We start from the raw sequence: 26017 nt of genomic DNA on the forward strand, positions 1-26017 counted from the left end.
CCAAAGCAATTTTACACCACTATTGCTTTTATTGGCACAAATGAGAAGAATCAACAATTCTGCCTCTCTAAGGATTTAATTGTATCAGATTAGTAGAGAATAACAAATGCTCACTGCATTCTTTAACAAGGGAATGGAAGTTCACCAGTAAGTATCACATAATCTTGAAATCGAATGTTCAATAAAAAAACATTTTTTGAAATAGGGATGTATTTGTGAAGTTTAGAAATATAGCCATTTTTGTTCTCTCCTTTTCCCATTATCATCCATCACTACACCCATTTCCCCAGATATTATCTTCTTCACATGAACCTCTTTCGAAGTGCTTTGAAGCTTTGATGCGAGTCCAAAACTAATCGGATAATAATTATCTTAACAGCACAAAAAAAGGAGGCTAATCATTGATTTGTTTTCCCCTGCCCTGCTTCCATTTCATGCTTCATTGCCGGTCAGCTGAGATCCAGACTTCAGAAGGTCTATTCACTGGTGTTTAAGTGCACATATTTCAAGTAGCCTTGCAAAATGTGAGACTGTTCACGGACTTCCACAAAAGCTGGCAATTGAAGAGCACGAAGTATGAATTATTTATTGATTGTGTAGTTTCCCTTTGCAATGAATGTGACAGGTGAGCGAGTTTGAAAAGGTTATAAACATGTGTGCAAGGTTTCTGAATCCCATGATCCATTTCTTGAAGTGCATTGAGTTGCAAATTCTCCCCTCCAATAGTGAAATGATGCCAGGAATCAAGCAAAAAAACTCATTAGAATATCATTAGAAGGGTCATAAGCACAATCACCAGGCCTAACACTGTATAGAATGCTTAGAAATATATAGGAGAATTATCAGTGAGCTTAGAGCTGCAATATTTAAAGATTGATTTCTCCTAAAACAGAACTAGCAGCTACAAGCTGAAGACACGGCTTCAACAGGAATTAGTAGTAGATTTCCCAGAAAGCAACATACAATTTGCAAGTGAAATTAAGTACAAGAGATGACCCATTGTCTGAGTGGTTGGAGAAAATTTGTCAATATGATAGCTAACACTGGAGGACAGTGCCTTCAAGTGCAGTCGCTACAGCCAAGACTGTTACTCCCGTGTGGGCCTCTACAGCCACAGCAGACGCTGCTCTAACACAGACTGAAGCAAGACTTTCCAGGCGCAGATCCGCGGTCTCGCGAGACGAATGGATGCCACCACCACCAATAGCTAGCAGAATGTAAAACCAATTGCCAGATAGTGAAAAGGGGGCGAGTGGTAACTATTAAATCTCGAATGTCCTGCTTCCATGAGAGGCAAGGTTTAATAATGAAACTCTTCCTGCTGGACGGGAGCACTGTCCGGTTGCATCACCACCTGGTATGGAGGGGCCACTGCTCGGATTGGAAAAAAATGTAGAAGGTTGCAAACTCAGCTATATCTATCAAGGGCTCTAGCCTGCCCAGCATCGAGGACAGCTTCAAGGAGCAATACCTTTGAAAAGTAGCATCCATTATAAAGGACCTCATCACCCAAGACATGGCCTCTTCTCTTTTCTACCATCACAGAGGAGACACAGGAACATGATGGCACAAACTCAGTGTTTTAGGAACAGCTTCTTCCCCACTGCCATAAGATTTTTGAACAGGCAATGAACAAAGCCATGAACACTACCTCACTATATTTTTGCTCTCTTTCTGCATTACTTATTTAATTTAATGGTTAAATTAGCATTTGATAATGAGGACACACTACGTGATGTTTAATTAAGATTGAAAGATTGAGGCATGTAAATGATTCCCAATTTTTTTTTTGCAGCAGCAGGAACACCCCCCACTAATTCAAAGCCCTTAAGGTTTTATTTGTAGCACATCTCAATTTCCTACAATTTTTTTGAAAACATTAAAGTTTGCACTGAAGTTTTGAGAATAGGGTAATTTTCTGACTTAATGCGTTCTCTCTTGACAGCGCAGATTGACAATTTGGACACGCACTCTCTACAACTTTCCAACACAAGCAGCTGGCAGGCAAAGCTCCTGACCTAGCCCAAGAAGACAGAATATTTACCTCATAATAAGCCTACTATTTTGTCATGTGTAACATAAAATCTATAGGTAAAAAAAAATAGAACAGACCATAAATAATAGATTATAAAGCAAAATCAAAACCATAGGCTACATGATATACATTAAAACTCATTGATAAAATACTTACTTCGTACCTGTGCTTGAATGAAACATAAGGTTACCATTCTGCATTATTTTTATTGTTGTCGGGTGAAGGCGGAAAATTTGGTATTTCAAGCAGGAATATAATCATTATACAATTCAACAATAAAAGAGCTGACTAATTTAAGATTCTATATATGGAAACTGCAGAACCCTCAATGTAAGTATATTTAAAAAAATTATAGGTGCATTAACAGAAACTAGATGTTAACTCATTGGAGCCTCTTTAATATCAATTCATAATGCCTAGGGGGGAAATACTGTAAAATGGCTGATAGCAAGTCAGCTGCCTATTTCACATCGCTGATGATTTTTTTATTTCTTGTCTCTTTTTCAGAAATAAAAATTTTGTGATAGAAGAAATGGAATATCAGTTTGCCAGCATTTGTTTAATGGCTATGTGCTAAATTGAAAGTCCATTTCCCAGAGTGAAAAAAATCACCCTCGCCCAAAAAAAATTCACTTGTATATTCTGTGGCAAATTTAAAAACAATAGATGTTATATTTTTGCAGACAGTACACTTAAGTGTACTAGTGCTGAGAGACTGCTGAACTGAGAGTTACTTGCAAAGGCTTACAACAGTAATTGCCAGTCTGAGACACAAGAGTTTATTAGTGCCAGTGGTGTTATAAGATTGACTTATTTACATTGCTGCCACTGCATAACAGTTCTGATTTGTAAAAGGATGACATGGTGAAAGCAATAAATTTCAAAGTAAATTTATTATCAGAGCAGCTGTGTAAATACATCTATTGATGCTTCTGGACACATCTTCAGTGATGTTCCTGGAATCATTGGGTGTTTCGGGTCTTTCAACATGATACTACCTCCTCCAGATGACCCAGCCAGGGCTGATCAGACCCCAGCTTGTGTCCAGATGGCTAGCTACTTATGACTCCATGGCTGCCCTCTTTTGAGCCACAGCCATCTTGAGGCCCTCTCTGTTGCATCAGTGGTACTGCAGATGGCTCTCCTCTTCCTCTCTCCCTCGATGCCCAAAATGCTGAAGGCTCTAACTAAAGAACGGGCTACGAATCCCCTACAACCAACCTCCACTGGGAGACACCTCACTCTCCATCCAACCTGCTGACAGTTGCTGACCAGTCCTGCGTACTTGGAGAGCTTCCTTTCAAAGGCCTCCTCCAAGCTATCTTCCCATGGGACTGTCAGCTCCAGCAGCACCACTTGCTTAGTAGACTCAGACACTAGGACAACGTCAGGTCACAGGGTGGTGGCTGCGATATGGTTGGGGAACTTCAGCTGCCCTTCGAGGTCCACCAACAGCTGCCAGTCCCTTGCAGAGGTCAGAATGCCTGCAGATGTTCTTTTGGCAGGTATTGGCTGCTCCCCAGCTCTGACAAAGGCAATGGTCTGCTTGGAGGGTCGGGACCGCTTCGCCCACTCAACTCCTGCGCTGATGGCTTCAGCGATGGTCTTCAGGACCTGATCATGCCTCCACCTGTACCGTCCCTCACCAAGTGCCCTTGCACAGCCGCTGAGGATGTGCTCCAGGGTCCCTCGCTTGGAGCACAGTGGGCATGCAGATGACTCTGCCTTGCCCCATGTGTGCAGGTTTGATGGGCTTGGAAGCACATCGTACACTGACTGGACGAGAAATTGGATGCGGTGTGGTTCGGCTTTCCAAAGATCAGCCCAGGTCACTTTCCTCTCAACCGCATTCTCCCATCTTGTCCAAGCTCCCTGTTGCTTCATTCCCACCGCCTTGCAGGCTCTCATCTCCTCCACTACTGCTCTCATCTCCTCCTGAACTAGACGACGCCTTTCCTTCCCTCTGGTGTCCATTTGGGGAGTTGGAAAGGATCCTAGCCCAGCTCGGCCTTGTGTGACCACTCCCATCAGCCTCCTGTGACGCAGCCTTGCCTCTGCTTACTGAACAGCTTCCTCTGCCCTCCACTTCCTGCCAGTACTTACTTGGATCCCTGCTCTAGCCACCCTCGGGTCACTTGAGTCCCTATACTGTAGCACTTCTCTGGTTCTTGTTACCTTGAATTCTTCCTCCAAGGATTTGAAGGGCAGTTGCAGTTTGTTGTGGTGTCCATAGAGTACGATGCTGCTCAGGCTCTTTGATAGCCCCAGCCATCTCCTGAGGTGGTTGCTAACCCTCCTCTCTAAGGTTTCGACTGTCGAGATCGGAACTGCATAGGCGAGAAGGGGCCACAGGATTCTGGGAAGAATGCCATGCTGATACACCCAGGCTTTAAACTTCCCAGGTAGGCCAGACTTGTCCACAGATTTCAGCCAGCCATCCAACTTGGTGCAGGTTGCCTGAATGGATGTTGTATCCCTTAAAGAGCTGTCAAAAACTTTGCCTAAGCTCTTGACTGGCTTTTCTGTGATGGTTGGGATGGCTATGCCTGCGATGCTGAACCGGAACTTGTTCTCCACCTTCCCTTTCCTCAGCACCATCGATCTTGATTTGGCAGGTTTGAAACGCATCCGGGCCCAGCACAGATATGTCAACATATACAACATGGAGATTCATCTTAAACCATAAAATATGAGATCAGAATTTGGTCATTTGGCCTATCCAGTCTGCTCTGCTAATTCATCACAGCAGATCCAATTTTCCTCCCAGCCCCAATCTCCTGCCTTCTCCCCATATCCTTTCATGCCTTACCCAAAAAAAATCTATCAACCTCTGCCTTAACTATACAGTAAGACTTGGCCTCCACAGCTGCTTGAGGCAAAGAATTCCAAAGATTCACCACACTCCATCTAAAGAAATTCCTCCTCACCTCCATTGTAGAAGGATGCCCCTCTATTCTGAGACAGGGTCTTAGTCTCTGCCACCTTAGGAAACATCCTCTCCACATCCACTCTATCAAGGCCTTATACCATCTGATAGGTTTCAATTCGGTCACCCTTCACTCTTCTGAACTCCAGTAAATACAGGCCCAGTACAGTACTGTTAAACGCTCCTCATATGACAAGCCATTCAATCAAATTATTTTTGTGAACCTCCTTTGAACCCTCTCCAGTTTCACCACATCTCGTCTAAGATAAGGCTGCCCAAAATGCTCACAATGCTCCAAGTGAGGCCTCACCAGTACTTCATAAAGGCTCAATATTCTAGTCCTCTTGAAATGAATGACATCATCACAGTTCATTGCTCAACACCCAATCCAGAATAGCTGATCCCCTAGTGGGCTCAACCACGAGCTGCTCTAAAACACTATCTCATTGAGACTCTAGGAATTCTCCGAGCAGGAATCCAGCACGACCCTGATTTTCCCGATCTACCTGCATATTCAAATCCCCCATGATTATTGTAATGCATGCATCCCTTTTGGCATGCATTTTCTGAGTCTCATTATAATTTGTCAACCACATCTTTATTATTATTTGGGGTTCTGTACACAATGCCCAACAGGGTATTTTCACTTTTGCAGTTCCTTAGCTCTATCCACAAAGATTCAACACCTTCTGACCCTATATCACCTCTTTCTAATGATTTGATTTCACTTTTTACCAATAGAGCCATGTGCCACCTCTGCCGTCCGGCCTCTCCTCTTGATTCAAAGTGTATTCTTGGACAATAAGCTTCTAGCTGTAAGTTTCTTTCAATCATGAATCAGTGATGCCTACAACATCATACCTGCCAATCTGCAACTGTGCTGCAAGTTCATCGACCTTTTTCTGTATTTTGTCCACCTTTTATGTTGCAACTCATTCCGTTGACTGCAATTTTGCGTTGTCAACGGCCTCTTTTCACTACACTTTGCCCCTGTTTGTAAAACCAGCTACCTCATCTTCAGCACTATCATCTGACTTTCCTACAAAACTCCTTGCATTGAAATATACGCAGCTCAGCACACTACTTCCTAATTCTGTCTGAATTTTTACGAATGTCTGCTTCTACAAACCCTGCACGAACTGATCTGGCACTCAAGATCCCATCCCCCTGAAACTCTAGTTTAAACTCCGCTGTGCAGCACTAACAAGTCTTCCCGCTAGGGCATTAGTCCCCCTCCAGTTCAGGTGCAAACCATCCCTCCTCTACAGGGCCCATCTTCCTTGGAAGAGAGCCCAATGATCCAAAAATCTTGTACCCTTTCTCTTACACCAACTCTTTAGCCATGTATTAAACTGTATTATCTTCCTATTTCTGGGCTCACTTGCACGTGGCATGGGTAGAAGTCCTGAGATCACAATCCTGGTGGTCCTGCCCTTTACCTTAACTCCCTGAACTCTCTAAATTCCCTGAATTTTCTTGCAGGCATTCTCAATAATCTAATAACCATAATAAAATCACTGAAAGACCCCACCAAAAGGTTGGACAACTAGTGTGCAAAAGTCTAACAAACTGTGAATTACAGTGAATACATATGTATTATCTATCGGGAACATAAGAGGAAGAGTCCTTGAAATTATGTACATAGGTTGTGGGAACAGTTCAGTGATGGGGAAAATGAAGTTGAGTGAGGTTATCCTCTCTGGTTCATGAGCCTGACGGTTGAAGGTATTGTTCCTGAACCTGGTGGTGTGAGTGCTGATGGTAGCAGTGAGAAGACAGCGTGACCTAGGTGTTGGAGTTATCTGATAATGGATGCTTCTTTCCTGTGACAGCGCTTGGCATAGATGTGCTTAGCGAGGGGAAGACTTTACCCGTGTTGGACTGGGCTGTATTCACTAATTTTTGTAGGATTTTCCATTCAAGAGTATTGCTTTTTCCATACCAGGCTGTGATCCAGACAGTCAATATATTCTCCACCACACATCTATAGAAGTTCATCAAAGTTTTAGATGTCGTGCCAAACCTTCGCAAACTTCTAAGTAGAGACACTCACGTGCCTTCTTTGTAACTGCTTTTATGTGCTGGGCCCTGGATAGGTCCTCTGAAATGATAACACCAAGCAATTTACAGTTGCTGACCCTCTGGTAGGAAATGGCTCATGGGCCTCTGGTTACCTCCTCTGGAAGTCAGTAATCAGCTCCTTGGTCTTGCTGATAATGAGCACTGGTTGTTGTTGTAGCACCATTCAGCCAGATTTTTAATCCCCCTCCTATGTACTGATTATTCGCTACTGTCGATTCGGCCTATGAAGATGGCGTCATCAGTAAACTTGAATATGACATTGGAGCTGTGCTTAGCCACACAGTCATACGTGTAAAGAGAGTAGAGCAGGGGGCTAAGCACCATTTTGAGGTGCGCCTGTGCTATTGGGGATTATGGAGGGGAGGTTGTTGCCAATCTGAACTGAATAAATAGCAATAAGAATAAAGCATGCAAAAATATTTATATTGGAAATGACTGGTATTACCATAGCAACAACTTCTGAGAGACCAGTACCAGTTTTACACCACTTAGATGTGTACACTGCAGAGATGTGAACACAGTTTACTAAACAGGGATGAAGGAGCTCCAGCAGAATTGCTTCATCATTTTCAGATTTATTTTGTTGTCTTGAACCCTTTTGCAGTTCTCTCAATCACATTTAGTTGATGAAAATAAATTTCAGAACCTTCTTTCAGGGAAAACAGCACAAATAAAAAGAAAATAAATTGGCCAAATGTTGGGAAATCTGTGGCAAAAAAAAACTACAAAATTAAGCTCAGTGGTCATCCTCTCACTGAGAATCAGAATGTATATTTTAGGGCCCTGCTTTCCACTTGAACGCATAACCAAAAGCTAGCATTTCAGTGCATTTCTAAGGAAGAGCTGTATCATGAAAGACATCAGCCTGGAAATTGAACTGAAATAAAAAATTGCGTGTGATTAAAAAAGATGAGCTGTCAGTTCATTACTCATATGCAAGGTCAAATTCTAACCAGTAAGTGTACGAAAAAAAAATCACCTCAGAGAAACAAATCCCTGCATTTTCAGTGAAACAGTTTGGAAAAAAAAAGATGTATGCACATCTAGTTTTCTCATGTGTTCTGCAAACAATCAGTGCACTTAAATGGGCCCAGTGCAGACATGCTGGTGTTTCTGTGTGACACACCATTGACCGTTTTGGCACAGTCTTGCTGTAGTAAAATTCAGCATTACTCAATGTTGAAGGCAGGGTTCTCACCCACAGGCTGAGATTTACTCAAGCAGCTTTGATATTAAAGCACGATTGTTCTGAGAGTGGCCTCCAACAATTGATCTGATTTCCAGAGCAACCTTTTCAAGGGCCACTCCAATGTGAATGGTTTGATGTTGTGCATGATATGCATGGACATTTCAGCAGCATACCATAAGTACCTCAATAAATTTTCAGTAAGGTATTATTCAACATGGAAATGATCACAATTTAATTCTACTACAGATAGAATAGTTCTATATTCTGAATACTGTGGACAGTACAATGATAGGAAACTTCTTGGGTATCATGATGCACATTCATTCAAATGCAGAATTCTCTACCATATTTTTTCACAAAATAGTAAAATAAAAGAAGGAAATTTAATAGTTGTTACAATAATGTTTGCATATTAGCCTCTAAAGTTTCCAGTATAGTGCAGATTCATGGTGTATTGTACATGTGAGTCTCTTATTGTAGACTGGTATAAATTGCAGATTATTGGAACTTTTTTTCAACATCGGTATCAGACCAATCAAATGATTCATGTACTCAGATATCCCATCATCATTGCACCTTCCTTCTCATGACACTGCACTTGATACAGTTACCAGTAAAACTAAAAGTAAAGTGCTGAATAGCTATTAACACAAAGAACAATAAATGTCTGGCACTGAAATGATTTTAATGATCAACTACTGTATCAGTTGTCATCCGTAAAGAACTGGCCATTGAGGACATCTGGTTGATTTATATTCTGGGCTTCGATGACCAGTTATGTTGAGAATTTGTGTTTGAAACGGCGTGATATGAGAGATCGGATAAAACAGCCGAGAAAGTCAATGCTCTAATGCACGAGTGATGAAAAGAAACCGGTCAATCGGTGGCAGAAGATCAAGAAAGAAAAAGGAAAGAGTGCACAGAGAGCGTTGCTGGGAGAAACTAAAAATGAAGAGACATCCTAATTCATTTTTACACTTGCAGCTATCAGAGCCTTATCACAGGAAGGGAACACACACTAGAAAACAAGAGCAGGAGCACAAGCGAGCTATTAGGCTTCAAAGCATGTGCTGCCATTTAATATGCTCTTGGGCCATTTGCCTCGGGCCTCATCTCCTTCTATGCTAGTTTTGCAAAGCCTTCAATGCCCAGAACTTTCAAAGACTTATCTCCCTCCCCTTTAAATGCCTCCAGAGTGGCTACCCTTTGTTCAAAGTGATGCTCAATATTCGGAGGAAATTCAATGCAACTAAACCGGAGGAATTGATTTCAACACTGAAATGGCTGAAATATCATTCCAGACCAGCCAAACTGCTAACTTTAAAACATTCAAACCTTCGGTAAATGTGAAAAGACTCATAAAATTGCACAATGGAGACACAAGAGATTGTATTTGCTGTGATCTGGAACAGAAAGCAAACTGCTGGAGTAACTCAGCAGGTCAAGGTGGATTTAAGGAGGCAGAGGCATTTTGGGTCAAGACACTAAATCAGGACTCAAAAGGCTCAAAATCTGCACAAGCTGCCGGAGGAAATAATTCAGCATCCTGCCATGAATACCATGACACTTTTGATTAGCACTGGTGGCCAGACCTTCTTTCTTTGTAAGAGTAAGAGAGGAAATTGGCTGAACATGCTGCCCAAGATGCCAACAGTAACTGTAAATCAGCATTCAGTAACAACTTACTTTATCAACAGTTGATTGGCAATAATCCAATGACTTTATCAACATGTTAAATCCTATCTTCTTGGTTGCAAGTTTTTGCTACATGGCAAAAACCATATTTGAGCACTTGGTGCTCATACAACACATTTTAAAAAGATACCTAGCCCAATTTAATCGCCATATTAAATGACAGTTATGGTCCAGAGCTTGTAATTGAAATGACAACAAAAAGTCAGAATTTTCTATCATTACGCTCTGAAGCTGGCATCACTTTCGAAGACATAGTTAAATGCAATAATCCACAAGTAGTTGTCAGTGATACCCGACTCAGCCACAGAGTGTTATGTCAAAATCTCCACAGATGGAAATCTTTTTTAAAGAAAAAAAAACACATATTTGACAAGAACTTTCATTTTAGGAAGCATCAATTTTCTTAAATTTCTTGAAAAATGTTAACCTAATTGCACGAAGTGTAACTGAGCTTTTAAGCAATGTACTAAATCATATTACTATGCAAGTTCTCCGACCTTGAAAAAACATACTGTAAGAATTTTATCAGAATAGTCATTTCACAATTACATGGCTTTTAAAACAATTAAAAGATATATACTTGCTTTGTGTGATTGAGCGATACTTCAGCTTCTCACAATTATATTTTTATAACCCAATCTTCAATTTACTTAAAATGTTAATTGAAAATTAAACCTGTTGCTTCCAGTTTGCCAGCTAAGGCATTTCTGTGATTGGTTGATCACCTTGTCTAATGACATCCCTGTTTCTAGACACCATTTCTGATACACTAAACTGAAATTAAAGACAAGAAAGGGGAAATCTGTGTGGAAGAGCTAATACAGCTTTGTGGTGTTTTCCTCAAGATCGCTGCCAACAGCGAGAAATTTTATTAAACCCAGGCCCATGTTTCAACATAATTTGCCTTACAAACCACAATATATTAAAACAAAGCAAACCTAGAAACTCCTTCTTATTAAAAAAAAGAAAACTGCACAATTGACAGTAAGTTTAAAATGGAGTAGTGTAAAATAGTTTTTCTCTTCAGAATCTCTTAAGACCCTGAAGGAAATGAAGCCCCTGATTTTCTAGCTGTATTCCCGAAGAACACTGTTTCCATGCAGTGTCCCCAAATTGCATTAACACTGGTCCATATTCCTTGCCAGTATGATTTCCAGCACACTGGTCTAAAAACAAACAGTTCCTGGTTATCACAGAACCACCGTTTTTTTTCTGATCCTGATTTGTAAGGAAAATGTCATTTGAATTGCATTTTTTGGCAGCCTATGCCACAACACTCCGCAGTCCAACCACTTGCCACTCATACTGTTCACACTTGACATTCAGCGTTCAGAACTCCAATGAAAGTTTGTCAACGTCCAACAATCCTCTTGCTGGATGGCATCGAGTTGGATGACAGGAGTCAAGATATCACAGGCAGGCACAGAGATCTTTTGAGGATGAGTATAAAAAGGCTGCATACACCCACTATCTATAGAGACCACATCGTAAGAGCAAGACTTTGCTGAAAAATAATGTTTACAAAGCCAGGCTATACCAAGACCATCTTTACTGTGATCTGTAACTTTTTGAACCCCAAATACAGCCTAAGACACGTATTTGACTTTGTTTCTCCATAGTGATCAATGCCACGTTCACTCAGCCCTGTTATCAGTGGAGCACGAAGCCACTGATCACTGCCACATCTCTGCTTAATTCTGCACAAGAGAGGTCACCCAAGTTCCATACTGAAGTGAACCATCTACTTTTCCTTTTGATAACAAAAGCATGAATGTGGGTTTTCTACTATACCCCAAAGGAAAAGAACAAAGAGAGTACGATTCTTCATTGAGACACACCTGGTAACCTCCTGCAGGAGATGCTTACTAGTTAGTTGCCACTGGAGGCATTACAAGGCAGGCAGAGTCTTTCACCAGCTTCTCCATGTCTCTCTGAACCTCAGGGAGCACTCCACCCATCACTTTCCCATCACTGCAGTGCACCCATTCCTGAAGAAAGCAGCATTTTAATAAGTGAAATAGCACAGCTAGTATTTTACCTATGTTTAAGGCCCCCTATGCATCACACTTGCAAAGCTATCTTGCCATAGATCAATGGAAGGACAACGATACTGTATACCGTTTTGTGAAGAAACCCAAGAACTCTGTTCAGGTAAACCTTTCATTGATAACTGTTATTTCCTTCAGAACTTTTCAAAACGTTGTTAGTGTGACACATGGGATTGCTTGGGCACCATTAAAAGGAAGGAAGGAGTTTCTAGGCTAGTGTCCTCTGATAACTCTACTTCAGAGAATGAATGGAAGGCAGAGGTGGAATTGAATAGGTTCATAATGAACAAATATTTATTGGAAAAAGAGGTATCGATTTGGAGAATGGAGGAAACTGAATGAGGCTGAAATTGCAGAAACTTCTCCAAATTAAGTTGGGCAACTACTTCAAAAAACTCTGAATGCAGGACAACTGCATGGAAATCTTGTGCATAAATATCAGTCCAGGATGGGCAAAAAATGCTGATCTTTTGAGCTTTTGATCTACTCATTAATACCCACATGCTGATGAATGAATAAAAAAAACAGCATTCAGACAAGATTGACTGACAAATTACCAAATATTTCCATGGCAGCTGAGAATAACACTTCCACTATATCCAGCTTTAATAACTTATTTTGTAAAGCAAGTCATTTTCAATTTGCAAGTGAACCAATACTCCCCCATTATCTAAGCAGGAAACTAATGTGGATAGTGAATAGGAGAAAGAAAATGAAACATGCAGAGTTACAGTTATTGTTTATGCATGTGGATATATGCCCTTAGCCCAAAGTCATTCAAGGACAGATGGTGATACAGTCCCAGGCCCTTTTGAGGTAGCTTGGGAAATCCTCTCCATCTCCTGATGGCAAAGCATCTAACCTCTGCTATCATTTTTTGTAGGAAACAGGAGTAGCAACTTGCAAGGAACCATGGGCAAGAACAAGTCTTCCAGCTGTCCCAATTGGCTGCATATTAGTTTAGTGAATCTAAGCATATACTGTAGGTAATATTGTTTAACACAGTGTTTTACTTCCAGTGGCAGATCTAGAGCACAAAACACTTTCACTTATTTTCTTTAGTTGTTTCACTGAATGCAAGATGATGTGCTGGCAAAAACAGAATCTAATTTGCAGAAGAATGGAAGTCATTCTGGAAGTTTCCTTTCTAAGTAGCAGTATACTAGTACAATGGGCTGCCCTAAAGCAAATGCTGCACAAAAGCTGCAGTGAGATCTACCATTGACTTGCACTGTTCAACGCTGCTAGCCCAGCACAAAGCCTAAGCTGAAAGAGTAATAGTCCTTCCTGTTGATGTTACCTGTGGTATTAAGTAGAATATGCAACCTCTTGATCTCATCCACTGTATACTTCACTTGAATCCTGCCATGTACGTTAAACAGTATTTGTCTGTCATAATCATGTTTTTTTGGAAAATACATTAAATTCCTTCAGAGTTTTAAAGGACAAGCAATGTCCTGCACATAGACCATTATTAATAATTGGCAGCCACGAATGCCTTTAGTGAAGCTGCTACTGATAAATTTTGTATCACCTTCTTCAATTCCCTTGCTAAGTTTTTTTTTCTGCCTTTCTTTAAAGATGCTCTAATACTTGACTCACTGCCTAATCTTGGTCACTTATGTGGCCCATCAGCCAAATTTTCTGTAATTATTCTATGGTTCGTTGTATAATGTGAAAGATGCTGTAGAAAAGCATGAGCTTATTCTTCTAAGACTCAAAAATGGCATTCTCTGAGAAGGTAGTCTCTGCCAACAGCAGTCTAGCATAAAGCCAGATTGATGTAGCTGCCGGTGCTTGATTTGCGGGGTAGGTGAAAAATTCATTATAATTTCATCTTTTGTTTGTAGCTCCCAAGCAGAAGAGATTTTTTAAAAAATCCACAAAGTCTAAAACCAATTTTGTTACATATGATGAAAAGTTTATTGTTTTGATCTCTGAAGTAACAGGCTTAAGTAGAAGACATGGCTTTCAATTCCATACAGATTTGTGAGTAGCTCAGTTATAGACATGATTATCTCTTCTTTTCAATGTGGCCGGCGGTTATGAATTTATGTGGAGTCTTGGCAACATTTCATGTGCTGCACAAACAGTGAATTAGCAGCACTGCTCAATGTGTAGGTGAATCCAAGAAGATGCTTAACGTTAATCAGCTTGCAGCGTTTATTGGGAAACAAAATCATAGTGATTTTTATACAGAACAATTGTTCATAAAGACAAAAGCTTGCTTTTTATATCAGCAATCTTTAAGAGGCTCTGAGATAGTGTGAGAGCTTTTCTGCCATACATATATTATTTGCTGCTATATATTGTACTGTTCTTTTTGTTTAATATGTTTGCTTAATAAATTTTAAATATAGTGATATATGATGAGATGAAAGTTCCATTTATGGAGTACTGTGGAGATCCTATTAAGAGGCAAAAGAGTACTTCTAATACTGTGGAAATAATTGATGAAAATTTTCCATTGTCTCAGCATATTATCAAGTAGTGACTTTGATTGACAAAACCCTTACGGGGGTCAGGCTCATTCATGGCAATAATAAAAGACTTGAGCCTGAAAGATTTAAAGCATACCAATGACAAATCTAGACAGGAACAGATTATTTGGCCCTTTATACTTGCACTACCATGACTACTCTTTAATCGCTTCCATTTTCCTGCTTTAATCCCATTTACCTTGATATCCTTAATATCTAAAGATCAGTCAACTCCCATCTTGAATAACTGCAACAGTTGAGCCTACACAGGCCTTTTGTGTAGGGAGATCCAAAGGTTTCCTACCTCCAGTTGAAAAATTTCTTCTCATCACAACCCTGAATGGCCAAGCTCAAAGTTCGAGATACTCCGGCTAAGGCAAACATCATCTGCAAATGTAACCTGTTTTCAGGGCGTTAATGTCACTGGCAAAGACAGCATTCATTATTCATTCCTAATTGCCCTCAAGGGTGTATTGGTGAGTCACTATCTTGAACCATTGTGGTCCATTTGGTGAAAGCATTCCCCAGCAAAGACAAGTAACATTCCTGCTTGTCAAGTTACAAAAGAATTCTGCAAGTTTCGATGAGATCACCTCTGGCTCTGTAGAATCTAGAGAAGATAGGCCCAGGCTTCTAACTCTGTCTTCATGGAACAAATCCTTCATCCCATAAATTAATTTGTTAAACCTTTGCCGCCGTGCAGTGACTCCAAGTAAAATACAGCAAACAGCAACTGAACTATACATGCTGTTTTATATCCTCACCAAGGCTTCTGACTATCAGCCTGGAAGGACTGGCAATCTCCTTCCACACGAAGTATCACAACCTCCTTAAGCTCACTCCACAATGGCATGGAATCCATCAATGAGTGCACTGCAGAACACAATGTCAAACACAGTGCCTTCAGCCCAGAAATATCTTCAAACTTTCCTCTTTCAATGTTGCATCTGGCTTCCAACAAATTTCATAACTGGTGGGAAGCTGTTCAAACTAGACTCCAGAAAAAAATGTCCTAATTATACTAAATACAAATGATGCTCATGTCTGTACATACTCAGTGGCTAAATCTCAAGCTAGCATCATCACTTTGACAGCAATATACAAGTATGTGGGCTTCCCTTCCAAACTGCACTTCAACAATAAAGATTCAAGGCCAACCCTAGAAAGGTGAATCGCTTCCTGTTTTATGGATGTTACTTGAACTTGCTGGAAATAATAATGGCAAATGCTATAAAAAATGTAATAAATATCCAGCATAACATTTTCCAGTCTATTTAAAAATTATGATTATCTAAGCCATTTGAGAATAATGGCGTAAATGTTCCCTGGTTTGATTCCTATATGACATGCATTCACTAACCTCTGTAAGCCTGCTACAGCCCAGGTGAGTGAAGAGGAGTTATTCCAATGAGTAAAAGAATGTCCCAGAGCAGAAACTCCCAAGCTCGTGCTTGGTTAATAAATCTCAACAGAGGTGCCAGCAGTAGGATAAAGGATCGGTAGCCAGCCAAGAAACCGTCTACTGCTGATTGCTATCTAGCAATCCTGATGGAAGTGAACAACTATCCAATTCAGGGTGGGTACAGAAAAATATCACCTGTTCTCTTTGTGTTTCTGCTTAAAATAGCCTGCCTACATCACTACTGAAACAGAGTCGCATTTAGAACAGAGCAAGAAAGGCAGTGAGGTTTGCAGCGATCAACCACGGAATACAGCACTGAATTATTGGAATACATTTGTAATAGAGATATTTTTCACAATGGCGATCCACATTTATTTTATCCTGATGCATGCACATGCAGTATGCAAACATATTAGGAAGATGAAAGCCAGGTAAGTATCAAGGAAGTCAGGTTAGATTATTTACATTGAATATAATCTGTCACAGTTGAATTCTCTCACAAATGTAATAATAATTTAGTTTCAAAAAAATTCAAATTACATGCCTCATATCATTATTACAGTTATTATGGATCTGAATGCTGAATTTCTGCAGGTATTAGTGGCTATCGGATTTAAATACTCTACCTCAAGGAAGGCCACAGGAGTTATCACTCAATGTGAGGTTTATTCAGCTGCACTGAAACAGTGCCACAGAAAAATTTCCAGCCAGTCTGCTGACCTACAACCATAGTTTATAGCCTTCGGGTTTTCACAGTGAGCGCTGCTGTACACCTCTGCCTTTTCAATCCCATGGTTCTTCAACAAGTTTATCCAGAGACCAACCATCATTCACAACTAATCACAAATGCTCCATATTTGTGTATGTGATGGCTTTGATGGCCATGATCACAGTGAATAGTGGTGCTGGCTCAAAGGGCTGAATGGCCTACTCCTGCACCTATTGTCTATTGACTACTCTTTTATTGTTTGCTCTTCATACAGCCTCTGCTCATCGGACTGTCCTTTGTTGCTTCATGTGCTCTTATTTCTATGTCTGCTCATCCATTCCCATTATCTTTTGTACACCCCTGCAAATCCAAGCTACTATTTAGGATTTTGCTGTATTGTAACAAAGAGGAATCATCTATACAGTATGATTACAGGACCTCCCGGCCCAATGAGCCCGCGTTGCCCATTTACAGTCATGATACCAATTAACCTAACCTGTACATCTTTGGGATGTGGGAGGAAATCAGAGCATTTGGAGGAAATCCACCTGGTCTCAGGGAGAACATGCAAACTCCGTACATACAGTGGCAGGGATTGAATCCAGGTCACTGGCATGGTAATAGTGTTATGTGAATCACCACGTTACTGTGCTGCCTCCATCCTGCAGTATTTTATTGTTAATCAGAACCACGTAATCAGTTTTACAGGGCTGGTCATTTCTATTGCAATTGACTTCAAAACCAAACATTACATAAAATGTTTCAACGCGAACCTTGTTACAACGTGGTATACCTAACAAAGGCAAATGAAAAGGTCTAGTTTATCTCTGTCATGTTTTTAAACAGGTTTGAATGTAATGTTCTTCTTTGAACCCTGACATGCTGGGGCTCTGCAAATGGCAAACAATGACAGGCAAACAATATAAGATATAATTGAAGATAAATGCTCTAGGTATTCATCTTTTGGATATAGAAGAAACTCAGGATGTTTATTCCAGAGATTAAATAGACTAAGTGTTACAAATTCTGTGTATTATTTATGGCCTTTGGAAAGATGAACTCATTGGGATTTGGCATCCTCCACCTACGGAATACTTTGCCAGTGTCAACAACTTTTGATGCATTCACATTTTCCCCACAAACTGCGACACCTATCTGAGAAAGTTTGAAGTCACCCTCTTCTGAATATAAACCCAACTACCTAATTTGTATATCCTGACATTAGAATTACTTAAGTTATTGATTGCTTATGGGGAAGAGATGTTGAACTTAGAGACAAATGATCTTTTATCCTAATGCATTTCATTTAATAATATATTGTCAACTGTAAGTTTTATTTGCTGCTTTAGCGATGAAATTAATTATTTTCTATCCCTCTTTCATATTCAGTTGCTAGGTGACTAGGAAGCTCTGAAAAATGTGATATCTGACCTCTCTGAACCTCTTTTATGGTTTCACTTCAAGAGTAATTGTAATAAAAAGTCTCAAATTGATACAAGAAATCATGTGGGCTGGAAATCTCTTGGAGGCCTTGCAATAAAAATGTTTATGTGCCCAGAAGAGATTTCTACTGCATTTCCAACAAAATTATGATCATAGAGAAGCTCCAGGAAATTGACTACCGTGGTTTAGTTAGAAAGTAAAGACATTCCTTGGTGATGCTGTACAATAGGTTTGAATAAATTTGGTAACTATGTTACTCTCAGTGGATTTTCATACAGCTGACAAGTCAAAAAAGAAAAAAAAAACAAAGATGAATGCATAATCCACCATCGGTACTTTATGTGACCTGGTCATGGATAGATGCTACACTCTGTCTTCAAAACTCTGTTCACTTAAAGGTCTATTGGAAATTCAGAAACGGAACACAATGCATGTTGTGTATTACACTAGAATCAGAATCAGAATCAGGTTTATTATTACCGGCAGCTGTTGTGAAATTTGTTAACGTAGCAGCAGCAGTTCAATGCAATAAATGATAATATAGAAATAAATAAATAAACAAGCAAATAAATCCATTTCAGTATATATAATAGATTAAAAATAGTGCAAAAACAGAAGTAATATACATTTTTAAAAAGTGAGGTAGTGTTCTTGGGTTCATTGTCCATTTAGGAATAGGATGGCAGAGGGGAAGAAGCTGTTCCTGAAACACTGAGTGTGTGCCTTTAAGCTTCTGTACCTCCTCCCTGATGGAAACAATAATAAGAAGGCATGTCCTAGGTGAGGGGGGTCCTTAATAATGAACATCTATCTTAGAGAACCTGCAAATTCCACAGTGCAGTACCAGATTGAACCGAAGTTGCTGTATCTGTGAGGGAGCAACCCTGGGATCTGCATCAGTGTGCCATTTTAAATGTATGTGCAGAGTCTGCAGGTTCTTGTTGCATGAATGTGTTTCTCCTCTGTTACTAGGTAATACAAAATATGATCCCAATTGGATTATTAAACCAAAAGACCATAAGACATAGGAGCAGAATTAGGCCATTCAGCCTATCAAGTCTGCTCTGTCATTCCATCATGGCTGATCCCAGATCCCACTCAATCCCACACATCTGCCTTTTTGCCAGGTACTATGATGCCCTGACCAATCAGGAAAATATCGACTTCCGCTTTAAATATACCCACGGACTTGACCTCCACCATTGTCTGTGGTAGAGCATTCCACAGATTCACTACTCAATGACTAAAAAAAATTCCTCCTTACCCAAATTATTGTAGTTGGAATGTGGACATTGCCATATGCTCTCCTCCATCCAGAAAAATAACTGCTCACCAACACTGCTTTCCAAACCTTAGCCAATTTTATAATGATACCAGTATTTAGCACATAAGCCTCGCAAATTGCAAAGTCTGCTGTGTGCCTGTTGAAAATGTCCACACATATTAATCATACATTTCTCATCAGTTTTTCCTGTTACTTTAAAGAACCCAGTCAAGTTAAATGTTTTAAATTCACAACATCAGCAGTTGTTTTGCTTTCTAATGAAACTGATGGAGTAAGATTAGGGCAGAAATGTGGGGATGTTAACCTGGGAAAGGACACATATATTTGTTCACCTGCCCTTTTGTCTTTCCATCAGATTTGAAAGAGTTTTCAGGGATAGTGATGGCAGCATGTTTTGAGTGCCTTGAAACACCTGCTGTGGGAATTGATGTCTCAGAAGCACATAAAGGGGCAGTGATTACTGTTGCCCACAAGATCAGGTGTTTTATGTCAGGTCTTGATCTTCAGACAACTTCTTCCTCAATCAACCAAAGGTTATGGAAGCATACTGAAGGCGATGGTGGATTTCATCATCCATGCCTGCCTTTATTAACAGGGCTGATATAATAATTCACGTTTTCCAGGATTTTGCTGCAAATGAGGGTCATGTTGTAAAACAGAAACAGATTGCATGATACTTTTTTTCTTGCAAAGTATGAGCAAAGCCCATCTTCCCATATGTGCACTGGTCACCTTATCTAGAGAAGTATACTAATTCACTCTAAGCAGTTCATAAAAGGTTTATCAGACTAATATCGATGTGGAAGATTGGGGAGGATAGGCTTGTGTTTGTGGAGCTGAGGGGAACTTGTTTCAAACATATCCTGAGGGGTCATGATGGAGTGGATGCAGAGAGGATGCGTCCTTTTCTGGGTTAAACTAAAACCACAAGTCACTGTTTAAGAAAAAAATGAGGCCTGGCTATTTGAGATGGATTTCTTATGCCACACAGAGAGTGGTGAGTATTTGGAACATTCTTCTTCAAAAGAGTGGTGGAAGCTAATCCTTTTGATACTTTTAAGGCAATGGTGCGTAGATACTCAACAAATCAGGGGATGAAAAATTACTATAGGTAAACAGAAAAATAGAATTGATGTCACAATCAGGTGAGCTAGAATCTTATTAAATGGTGAATTAAGTTTGAGAGCCTAGGTGGACTACTCCGAATCCTAATCTATATGTTTATTGAAAGCCATTAAAGAAGCTTTATTATCAGTCACAATACAATAAGCTGAACTATAAGTAGTGTGCCTCATCAATGTCTATTCAGTCTTCAACTGATTGATATAAGATGAAGGAAACTGAACATGTCAAGTTGTAACTGTGGAAAGAGAAGCAAGCTAGCAATTCAGCCTTTATTAGAAATGTGGATGGTTATCTCTGTTTCTCTCTCTATAGAGCTTTTTTTATTTTAGCAATCTAGCATTCCATATTAATGTTCATCAACTTCAGTGTTTTACTTTCAACACTCAAAGTGGTAGCAAGAATCAAGAATAGTGGCAACGTTTGCACAGAGCAGTGTGCCTTTGCTAACACAGGGGTGATTTATGGACTCCTTCAAAAATGTGACCCTGTGAACAAGCAACGTATGACAATGTGACTGCTGCAGTCATTTCTCAGAAGCCGGATCTGACAAACCTGCAGCCTTGACTAATTCACATCATTTGGGCTGAAAAGTAGCTTTTTGTGAGGCACATTTCATTCGTCAGGAGCAGGTACTGGTGAAATCAATGCAAGTGACATCACTATCAGAAACACATAGTATGTCTCACACATGTCTCAAAAGGCATCGACTCAACTCATACATAATGATTGCTGGATCCTAAAAGCATCCATATTGTCAAGCTATGCCCTCCAGTTTGAGAGCTGTGATGACTGATGGTGCATTATATGAAGGTCATGGATAACTTAAGGTTTCATTAGGCTAAGAGGAGTGGGTAAAGAGTATCCTTCCTTCCAGATTGCATCTCTCACAATGACATTACTTTCCATGCACACTTTTGCCTTTCCAGCAAACCTGGCGAGAGCGAAAGAGTCACTTGCAGGTAGAGATGGAAATCAATGCTTCTATGCCTGGATCTGCATATTAGGATAACATTCTTCCTTATCAACACACATCAACCCTTCCTCCTAACTTCCCACCATTCAATCCCATTTGCTCAGTCACGTTGAAGCTCATTTCTTCTCAGTACATCTTCATTCACTTCTTTCTGAACCCTACTACCCTAATTCATTCCCCCTCCCCTCAAGCTGTCCTGTCCTCTCTCATACACCATTCTCTTCTCAGAATCAGAGTTACGTTTAATATCACCAGTATATGTCGTGAAATTTGTTGTCTTTGGGATAGCAGTACAATGCAATACATAATAATCAAGAGAAAACCTATGAATTACAGTGTATATATGAAATACAGTATAGAACAGTTAAATTAAATAAGTAGTTCAAACAAAGAGTAGTGAGGTAATGCTCATGGATTCAATGTCCATTCAGAGTCGGATGGCAGAGGGAAGGAGCTGTTCCTGAATCATTGAGTGTGTGCCTTTAGACTCCTGTACCTCCTTCCTGATGGTAGTAATGAGAAGAGGACATGTCCTGGGTGGTGGAGGGTCCTTAATGATGGACACCACCTTTCTGAGGCATCGCTCCTTGAAGATATCCTGGAGACGACAGAGGCTAGTGCCCATGATGTAGCTGACTGAGTTTACAACTCTCTGCAGCTTATTTTGATCCTGTGCAGTTGTTCAACACCTCCACACCAGACGTTGATGCACCCAGTCGGAATGCTGTCCGTGGTACATCTGTAGAAATGTGCGAGTGTCTATGGTGACATACCAAACCTCCTCCAACTCCCAATAAAATATAGCCACTGTCATATTTTTTCTGTAGCTGCATTAATATGTTGGCCCCAGGTTAGATCCTCAGAAATACTGACATCAGGAAATTAAAATTGCTCACTCTTTCCGCCACTGATCTGTCTATGAGGACTGGTGTTTTTTCCCTTGTCTTACCATTTCTGAAATCCACAATCAGTTCTTTGGTCTTACTGACATTGACTGCCCATCCGATTGATCTCGTTTGCTCCAAGCAAGCAGAATGCTTCTTTCAACACAATACCAATAAGGAAACTGTCAAATAGGGGTAAATCCCAAGCCTTCAGTGACAGATAGGAAAAATTCAACAAACTGCACGAATGAATGACACGCTTTTGTAATTCTTTGAAGGAGTTGGGGAGTGTATCAGAAGATAAACCTAGGAATGAAATCTCCAACAGCAAATCACCTATGGAATTTCCACAGGTTGCCGAATTGAAAAAAATGATGACAGATTCACAAGGCACCCAGCTGAAACACTTATTGTATCCTGCCCCCTACTGTGGTTCTCTGACTGAAATTCACTTAGCGTACATTTAAGTCTGATTCAAAATGATATTCACTTACCTCTTCTCTTCATTAAAGGTTCACTCCGCTGCAAGGAAAATAAAGAAATTGTTTAAATAATCAAAATAGCAGTTATTTACAACAGCTGTTATGAACAGCATATTATTACATCCAATATATTACAATTACAATTTAGTCAAAATGCACAATTTTATTATCACTGCTCCAGAGGCAAATGTTATTCTTTGACCCAAAAGCTTAGAACTGCAGAAGCTTGAATTCTGAATTAAAAACAGAAATGCTTCAAATACTCAGCATATTGGACAGTACCAATGGAGAGTTATCTGCCCAAAACATTAACTCTGTCTCTAATTTTCACATACACTGCCTGGCCTGTTCAATGTCTAAGCATTTTCTGTTTTTGTTATTATTGTTCTTTGCATTACTTGTTGTCCTCTAATCTGACAAATCAAACTGTACATTTCTACGATCTTCAAAACAGTTTGCATTAAGATTCTAAGGTTGAAATGGCTAAATATTGAAAGCCACCTTCATGTGTTCCATGTATTTATCTTCAATAGCTAGCTCCAGCCCAAGGGGATTGTTTTAGTCAACTGCTCTTTAAAATAGTACAAACCCATTAACTTACCTTTGAGAGAATTGGTAACTAATCTAATTGGTAACAGAAGTAAAACAGAATAACCAATCATTAGGTAATACTAAGTTTGCTGATACATTACAACTGACTACAGATGAAAGTGGTTTTGGATGAAAGGCCAATGACTAGAAACATTGACATTGTTTTCCTGCAAGTAACGTGCTGAGCCTTTTGGAGTCATGAAGCACAGAAACAAATCCTTTGGCCTATTACATCCATGCTGGCTGTCAATAACAAATCTATACTAACCCCATCAACCTTCACTTGGTCCATAGCCTGGTACTGTATATACTTAAGCAATTCAAATCCAAATGCTTCATAAATGTTGTGAAAGTACTTGCCTTCACCACCTTCTCGACAGTGCTTTTCAAATTGTAACTACGTTTATCAGAACCCCTCAAAACCTCTTATTCCTCACTTTAAATCTCACCCCGTAAGTTTCAGACACTTTCATAATGGAGGTACAGTTTCTTACTATCTGTACCATCTATGCCTCTCATAATTTTGTTCCCTACTACCTCCCCTGCTCTAGGGACAATAAGACCAGCCTATCCAGTCTCTCCTTATGACTGGAGCATTCAATCCCTGGCAACATCCTGGTGAACCTCCTCGGCATCATCACATCCTTCCGTTAATCTGGTGGCCAGAAATGCTTACAGTATTCTAGCTGTGGCTCAAACAATGTTTTATAGAATTGTAACACGACCCCCCTGCTCTTATCCTGACTAACAAAGCTAAGCATCCTGTATGCCTTTATCATCACCCTTTCTACCTAAACTATAACATTCAGAGATCTTTAGACTTGTACACCAATGTTCCTTTATTTCTCAATACCACCTAGAGCCGTACCATTCATGGTATATATCTTACCTTTATACATATTACACCTCCTCCACAAATGTATCAGCTCACACTTACGCAGTTTAAATCCCACCTGCCGTTCCCCCATCCAGTTTAGCAGCTGATCAACATCATGCTGGAGCCCATGACTACCCTGTTCACCATTTATGCCACTAAATTTTGTACCATCTTCATTTTTATTCAACATTTTGTGCTTTTTTCTGTTTAATCAAGTTAAATTATTGCTAGTTTATGTGTCATTGTATCACCACTAAAATTACAGAAGCAAAGTGAAGGAAACTTGTACTTATATGGCACTGTTGTAAAGGCATTCTACAGCCATTGAGTGATTTCACAGTTGTAAATGTGATACACTGCAGTAGCCAAAATGTGCAGAGCAAGATCTTAAGGACTGTGATGTGATGAAGTAATGGCTTGCATATGCTATCAGCAGATCACCAACCACAGTCACCCAAAGATCAATCCAAACAACAGATCACCCAGTCTTTGTCAGCAAAAGCTAATCCATTGTTCCCTATTTGCACAGTAGAACACAGCCACAACAAGCTTTAACATCCAACAAAGTGATGACATTGGTTTGCCGTAAGTGTTTATAAAACTTGACTTTCTTTGACTTACTCAGCTACACCCTATCCTCATTATATGCGTCTTCAGACAATGCTGATTCACAGTTATGCGTTGAACTTATTTCTACCTACTTCTCCTTATATGTGTCCAAAACTCACAGTTATGAGAGGCTGTTGCGACAAGAAGCGCCGCTTTCCCGCCAATACAAGTCACGTGCGCATGCCTCACAGTCTCACTCCCGCCAGTCTCAGATTGGTTTTGGCAGTGCGTGGATGTGCAATCTTGCGCTCTTAAACTTTTGTTGTTATTACCTACGGTGCACTGATTTTGTGCTTGAAATATTTAACTATGCTTCCTAAGCATCCTATGTCAAGTCCTGGGGCATCAGCCAAGCGGCAGAGAACCCCTTTAACACTCAAAAAAAAGTTGGAAATCATAAACAGGGCGGCGTCAGGTGAAGGTAACACAGCTCTGGGACACTACTTCGACCTGGGTGAGTCCACGATCGGAAACATAAAGAAAAATGCTGAGAAAATAAAAAGTGCAGTGATTTATTCATCACAAGTGTCTTCAAAGTTTGTTACCAAACTATGTAACCGGATTATGACAAAAATGGAGAAAATGTTGAGTTTGTACATTGAGCATGAAGCAAATGTAGCTCCCCCTGGCCACCCTCAGGCCAAAACCGTTGGAGCTCAAGGACCTTCTTCTTCACCCTGCGACCTCCTTGGACCACCTCGACCGGCCGCCTGGGACCAACAACGGTGGTCGACCAGATGCACCACACGAGTCCATCTCCGTGTCCTCGCCGAACGCCCTCCTTGGGGTCCGACCCTGTTAGCGGACATCACAGCACCTCGTCCATCCTCTATCTCGCTCTCCCGCCTTCTGCCCCAAAACCCCGCGCATACAGTATCTTCAAATACACCAAAACCATAACAACTATCCCAATTGGTTAATAGCACTCTCTTATCAGACTCTAAAGCAAAAACAAACTGTTAGCGCAAACTTTCTCAGCGTTTAACACAACAAAGCCGCATTCCCCAGATTAACATAACAAAGATGCCATTTTAATTAGCCTCCGCAGTAACATAAAAGTCGAAACCCCCTCACACAAACAAAAAAACAACACTCAGTTCTGATCATCTTCATGTGAAGGCTTTGGAAATTTATGGTCGCCTTTGTTCAGAGGCTCGTGAGGAAGTGTCAAGTGATATTGTT

The 26017-nt window shown here is 40.3% G+C and overlaps 1 protein-coding gene across 4 annotated transcripts in view; it reads right to left on the minus strand.

The window, feature by feature from the left end:
- Nucleotides 1–26017, minus strand: part of LOC134348885 (follistatin-related protein 5-like) — a 688665-nt gene that overhangs the window by 539573 nt on the left and 123075 nt on the right. For all 4 annotated transcript variants that reach the window (XM_063052680.1, XM_063052679.1, XM_063052678.1 and 1 more), the window contains exon 3: nucleotides 22771–22798. In XM_063052680.1, coding sequence (XP_062908750.1) covers nucleotides 22771–22798 — 28 coding nt within the window. The remainder of the gene's footprint in view (nucleotides 1–22770; nucleotides 22799–26017) is intronic.

This window comes from Mobula hypostoma, chromosome 7 (assembly GCF_963921235.1).
Source record: "Mobula hypostoma chromosome 7, sMobHyp1.1, whole genome shotgun sequence".
Classification (NCBI taxonomy): Eukaryota; Metazoa; Chordata; class Chondrichthyes; order Myliobatiformes; family Myliobatidae; genus Mobula; species Mobula hypostoma.